At 34.7% G+C, this 6000-nt stretch overlaps 2 protein-coding genes across 6 annotated transcripts in view; one reads left to right on the plus strand and one right to left on the minus strand.

The window, feature by feature from the left end:
* Positions 1 to 2304, plus strand: part of LOC123006178 (small conductance calcium-activated potassium channel protein) — a 48317-nt gene extending 46013 nt beyond the window's left edge. For all 5 annotated transcript variants that reach the window (XM_044400460.1, XM_044400456.1, XM_044400457.1 and 2 more), the window contains 4 exons: positions 21 to 148; positions 205 to 274; positions 324 to 476; positions 530 to 2304. In XM_044400460.1, the coding sequence (XP_044256395.1) occupies positions 21 to 148; positions 205 to 274; positions 324 to 476; positions 530 to 685 (507 nt within the window). In that variant the 3' untranslated portion in view covers positions 686 to 2304. The remainder of the gene's footprint in view (positions 1 to 20; positions 149 to 204; positions 275 to 323; positions 477 to 529) is intronic.
* Positions 2305 to 2449: 145 nt separating this feature from the next.
* The window catches only part of LOC123006181 (pollen-specific leucine-rich repeat extensin-like protein 1), a 4132-nt gene continuing 581 nt past the window's right edge, over positions 2450 to 6000 (minus strand). The window contains exons 2-4 of the mRNA XM_044400462.1: positions 4671 to 5211; positions 3407 to 4288; positions 2450 to 3109 (exon numbers count right to left, since the gene is read on the minus strand). Coding sequence (XP_044256397.1) covers positions 2581 to 3109; positions 3407 to 4288; positions 4671 to 5211 — 1952 coding nt within the window. The 3' untranslated portion in view covers positions 2450 to 2580. The remainder of the gene's footprint in view (positions 3110 to 3406; positions 4289 to 4670; positions 5212 to 6000) is intronic.

The following is a 6000-nucleotide window of genomic DNA, read 5'->3' on the forward strand; positions in this document are numbered from 1 at the left end:
AATTGTGGGATAAATTTTAGTTAAAAAACGCCGCTGCCAACGTTTTACGAGAAACTTGGTTAATTTACAAACATACAAGGCTAGTGAAAAGGGTCAACCCTGGTAGAGTTCGGACTCATCAGAGAAAATTTTTACTCGCTATTTACGCGTAAGTTTCTGTTTTTTGTTAGTCTTTAAGTATTAAGTTAAGTATTGTTTGCTTAGGTTACGTAAAGTCAAAATGGACCAACGCAAATTAATGGACAATGCCAACACCATAACGGATATGGCGAAAGTAAGTTTTGGGTAAGACTGAGTGAGTGGGTTAAAGGTTGGGGTTTTAGACGCAAAACACCGTGTATGAGATAGTTTCCGATATGAGCACGAGGCAAGACACTTTAGAAGATCGTTTGACGACGATGGAAGATAAGATTGTAGCACTTCAGGAGCAGTTAGATCTGTTACCTGATCTTATAGCTACTAGAATCCAAGCTCAGGTATTTTATAACTAGATGCATTGCTTGTAGATGCTAAATTTTTGTATTTGTAGGCGGAGAAAATGGAGCAAAGACGTAACTTTTTGCATCCAGAATCCGCGGCTGGTCTTCAACAGGCGCGTAGTGTGCCTCCTGGATGTCCTTGGCCTGGTCCTGCTTTAGCTCCTGTTGGAAAGCAATCTGCTGCCTCCTCAAACGCACAGAGTTGATTTCCTTATTGGGATTAACTATGCAACACAGTATTTAGTCGGTATATGTAGATATTAATGAACATCATGGCTAGAACTAGTTTTCGGAATAAAATTTACTCATTTCTGGCCTATTTTCTCGAGCGGACTCACCTAATTTATAAAACCATGATGAACAATACTAAATATATATTGAAAAGTTTAGAGCCTTATCTATATACAGTATTAGTAATAATACAACCACGTTGATACTAATAGGCGTTAGATACTCAAACGACTTCTCATGTCATCGATCATAAAATACTATAATCATATCTCAGCCAATAGATAGCCAATTCCAAATTTACAAAACACTTCAACCAACCATTAATGTGCCAACGAATGACGTTAAGTTTTTCTTACACCATACTGACGCTATTTTCAGACTTTTATACGATTGAACCATTTTCTATGTAAATTTGAGATATGATAAAGTAGTTTTTTAATAAATCTATTTTGAAGTCTGATTCGGAAGATAGAGACCATCACTTCCTAGAAACCATTGGTCTAATTACGCAATGTGTTGGTCTGACATTTTCAGATTTCAAATTATGTTTTAATTCATTTTTAAAAGCTATAAAATTAGTTTAGTCTCATTCTGCCACATTCACAAGAAATTGGCTTAATTATAAATGTGGTAGAGTGCAAGTCCACTAATTTGTTAATTCATTTTTCATCAAACTTCAGCCAAAATTAAGCTATTAGTTAATTATAAATTCCATTAGAAAAGCTTCGTTAAATGCTTTAATTCCAGTTATATTTAATGACTTGACTGACTGAAGTTTTAGATGTAGTACGTTATATGATTATAGTATTTTGTTTAAAAATCTATAAACCAACGATAAGCACATTTACTTTGTGTATACACAATTCATGGATTCCCTTAACTAAACACAAATAGTCATACAATAGTAATCGCCATTTCTAATCTTTTTTTAATCTAATTTATATAATAAGCCTCAAACAGTCCTCAGTAACGGTTTTTCTATTGTAGCATATTTATGTGTAAAGAAATTATGTAACAATATTTTTATTTTACTATTCTCGTGGAATGTCAAATTACATGGCTTCGGTCATGTAAAACTTGTTATACATAGTTTCTAAAAACAATACATCAACTAGTGCATTTTTAAACAATGAGTACTTCCACAATTGACATAAAGTATATTATTGATAAACATATTTCTTATTCAGGCATTTCGCACCGATTGTACCATACTTCATACATTTTTAAATTTTATTTCTCTTTTAAATCATTCACTTTGTAAATATAGCTATTGTAAATACTGGATAAGAAATATGAGTGTGAAAGTAAAGCTTTAGATTTGATAAATCAGTGAAAATACTGGTGTGATAGTGTATGGTGCACCTTAAGCATTATATATATATTCAGAGGTCCAAATTGTTAAACTGTTAGAGTTTTCTGCAATTTCACAAGTTTTATAAGCATATATTATATAATTTAGTATATACCCTATATTATACAAGACGTATATCAGCATAGTTAGCCTGTTTTAAATTTCTTAGCGTTATATATTTTCAAGTGCATTTTCATGTTACCCTACTCATGTTACCAACGAATAAACTACTAGTTTCCTAGATCAAAGTTTCTTTATTACAACCTTTTTATAAAAATTAAGCCTCATTGAAATTATGAGCTCTTGATGTTATATAAGACCTTCAGTTTACTTCAACATGGGCAAAATTTGTATCTAAATCGGGCACAACCTTTCTCTTCAATAAGTGAAACAATTATTATGTAATAAAAAAAGTATATTTATACAAAAAATGTGTGAATGAAACATCACAGTAATACTACTCCCCTGATATATACTTGAGCGTGGGGATAATTTCTAAGACACTAGACAATAAAAAACTTAATCATCATACACCACAATTAAGAAGGGTTGATTGGGGTTGTAGCGAAGTGTTGACTTCGACGAGGGTTGAGTTACCAAATCTTCCAATTGGTAGTAACGCGGTTTTTTGACTTCTTCACGAAACATTTGTCCGTTTAGATAAGTGGGTTTCTTTCTTCTCGGGTAGTGAAGACCTTTCTTCTTGATGATATTTTCAGGCCGGAATTTGGTCGAAGTTGCGTCTTCTAAAGCTTGTTCTTTCTGATACTGCGGCACAATGACTGTTTCTTCCGAAGCTTCTTCAACTTCGTAACCACTCTTTTCGGCTTGGTGTCTTCTTACAGGCGCTAGCTTAATAGTGTTAAATTGTCGAGTGTGATATTTGTATTGTGTAGATGGTAGCATTTTTTGTGTGATGTAAACATAGGAGTCTTCTTCACGTTCAGCGATAAAATCGTTTTGGTACTCAACTGAATTGAAGTGGCGAGTTTTTGGAACCGGTGTGATGATTTGTTGCCGTCTGTCATGATATTGTGGATATGTTTGCCTAAAATGAGTTAGAAATTAACCTGGTTGTAATACAAGATGTTGAGTCACGGGGGTTGTTAATTAAGTGCTGTGTCGAGTCGTTAAATGTGTGTGCTAACATGCTCCGGATTAATCACCCATCGACTTAGATTTAACAAATTTATTTAAAAATATATCAGAAGTACAATAACATGTTGATAGTTATTCCACACCTACAAACTACCCTAAAACTAGAAAATTAATACTCTATTCAACGTAACTTGTGGGGTGCCCCAAATTCCTATAAAATCTAACACTGGAATTTTGTAATTCTTGCCTGTAAGAAACAGACGGTCCGCGTCCTACTTGTCTAACAGCGACTTCGGCGGTGGGCTGGTATGCTAAATCTGCAGCTTGATATTGCGGAAGTTGTTTGCTTTCGTCTTGGTACTGTTGTCGACTGAGGTATCTGCTGGGTCTAACTTCCGGTTCCGGGGCGTATTGAGGCGCAGGTGGTCGTCTTGAAGGATTCTGTTGGTATTTAGGTAAAGGTTGATACAAGTAATCTTCTTTTGCTTCTGATGGTTCTTCATATTTTGCTGGTTTAGAAGGCCTGGGCAAAGGTCGTCTATACGTAGGTTCGTCTTGATACTTCAACGAGCTTGGTTGATATTCAAAGCTTTGATCTTCAGATTGATATTTAGACGGTGGACCCGGTTGATACTCCTCTGTTTCTTCAGTTTGATATTTTGGTTTTCTTCTCGGTAGTCTTGTAGTTCTTTGTTTTGAAGACCTGGTAGGTGCTTGAGTTTGGTACTCTAATTCTTTAGGTTCGGGATATAAGAGAGGATCTTCGACTTGGAAATTAGCTTCACTTTTTTGATAGGCATTTCGTGAGGGCAAGGATTGTGGATATCTGGGTACTTCAGGAGTGTAAGTTGCTCTTTGAGGGGGAACTTGAGGGAAATATTCGTATTGTTGGGTGTTTGACTGACGCGATGGCGTAGTTTTTTGTTTCTTGGCTTTTTTTACATTTTGGGAAACGTAAATTGAAGATTTTGACGGGTTTTCTTCTTGGTTGTTTTCAGCCGCTGCTAATAATTTTTGTTGAGCGATTAAAGCATTTTGATAAGCGACTAAATTGAAATGAGGTGTTTTCTGTTGTACTGGTTTAATAGATTCTTGTTGACTTTCGTATTGATATGGTTGATACGATTTCCTAAAATAGATAAAACGAATCATGAAACTAAATCACGACAGTCTTCAATAATTACATAATAGTTGCATTTGAAGGGCATGATATATAACGACTTATATAATATCATGTAAAAGGTCAACAGTAAATACACACCATGAAAATAAATTGTTATGTCAAGTTCAATAGCATGACGATTACCTCGCAATGCAACTTTCAATTGAAAATAACATCAATTAGTAACGATGCATTTGGTAAGAAAGTGAAGTGAAATTGATTCGCAAATTGAAATAAAAGTGAGCCATAAATCTCGATATGGCAAAAATTTTAAATCGCGCCTCATTAGCTGTCATCTGGACAGTATAAATAACTTAGAAACGGATGTCAATTACGTTGTTCCACTTACTGTTGTTGCGGCTCAGGTTGCAAAAGATATCGGTACGACTGTTGCTTCAAAGGGGTTTCTTCATTTTGTTCTTGTTGCTTCAAAGCACTCTGGCTATTGAACCGTAAATAGTTCAAAGGTCTCTGATAGGTAGTTTTCGTCGTCGGATTAACTTCTTTCAAGTATTGCTCGACAGGTTGTTGCGGCTGCGATTGCGAAGGCTGTGATTGTTTCTTAGCGGCGACCCTCAACCTTACTAAATGATTATTTTTCAAAATTTCTTCGTAGTCTTTGTGCGAAGGCTGGTATCTGCTGGAATAAGAGTCGCTTTCGACTTTTTGACGCGATTGGGGTTGCGGCCTGTAATACTCGTCTTCGGCATCGTCGTATTGGTACGCAGTGGCCGGAATTCTCTCAGAACGTCTGTTTGGTTTGTAATAATTTTTTTCTTCCGCTACTTCCGGTTCTTCACCTCCGGTCAGCCCGGAGTAAGGAAGAACGTATCTGGTGGGGCGCTCCTCGTCTCTCAACAGTTGGCAGTTGGCGGCGATTGCCAAAAGAACTAAAAGTTAAAAAAATTATGCAATTGTGGACAAGTTCAATGTGACCCCAATTTCCAGTAAAAGTTTTCATTTGTCAAACGAACTGAGATGATCGGCTTATTTATAACATCAAAACCGGTTACAGTTGATGACATTAAACTCTCATTTGAGCGAATTTATGGTAATCAGGTTATTGACAGTGCAATATGTTTATATAATTGGAAGTACCGAAATTTCATTAAAACTCTTATTTTCGTTGACCTGGTTACTTTAATTGAGGGTCATTAAAATAAAACTGTTATTTTTTACTATGGTTGAAAATGTAATGTGATTTTAATTATTCACTGTCTAGGACTGACATACTAACTTTCGTTTAAGGTGACAAAAAATTGGTGTAACTTTCAAATGGTCCTCAGGTTCTAATTTTAAAAACGAAAGTTATCAAGTTTATAGAAAACAAATTAACAATTTGATCTCATTTTTTTAATAAAAAAAAAATAGAATACTGTGTCATCACGAGAGAAATTAAAATTTCAATTCTGACGCTTTTTACCATTTCATTGAATTCCAAAGCACATTCTCGAGTGACGGTTTTAGTCTCGCGATTTTACCTTCCTGAATGTTTTTAAGTGGGCAAAAAATCTTATGTAAAACTAAAAATCATATCCTGTATAATATAAGACAAAAATAAAGATAAATACAGTTTTGATAAAAATGTCTGAATATACATTTTTTTAAAAATCAGTAAATCAAAAATCAAAATATTGAATTAAATTCATAAATATTGCATTTAAACAATGATCTCTTTA

Source organism: Tribolium madens, unplaced genomic scaffold, assembly GCF_015345945.1.
Source record: "Tribolium madens isolate multiple individuals breed KSU strain unplaced genomic scaffold, Tmad_KSU_1.1 Scaffold_2;HRSCAF=44;Tcas5.2_LGX, whole genome shotgun sequence".
Lineage (NCBI taxonomy): Eukaryota > Metazoa > Arthropoda > Insecta > Coleoptera > Tenebrionidae > Tribolium > Tribolium madens.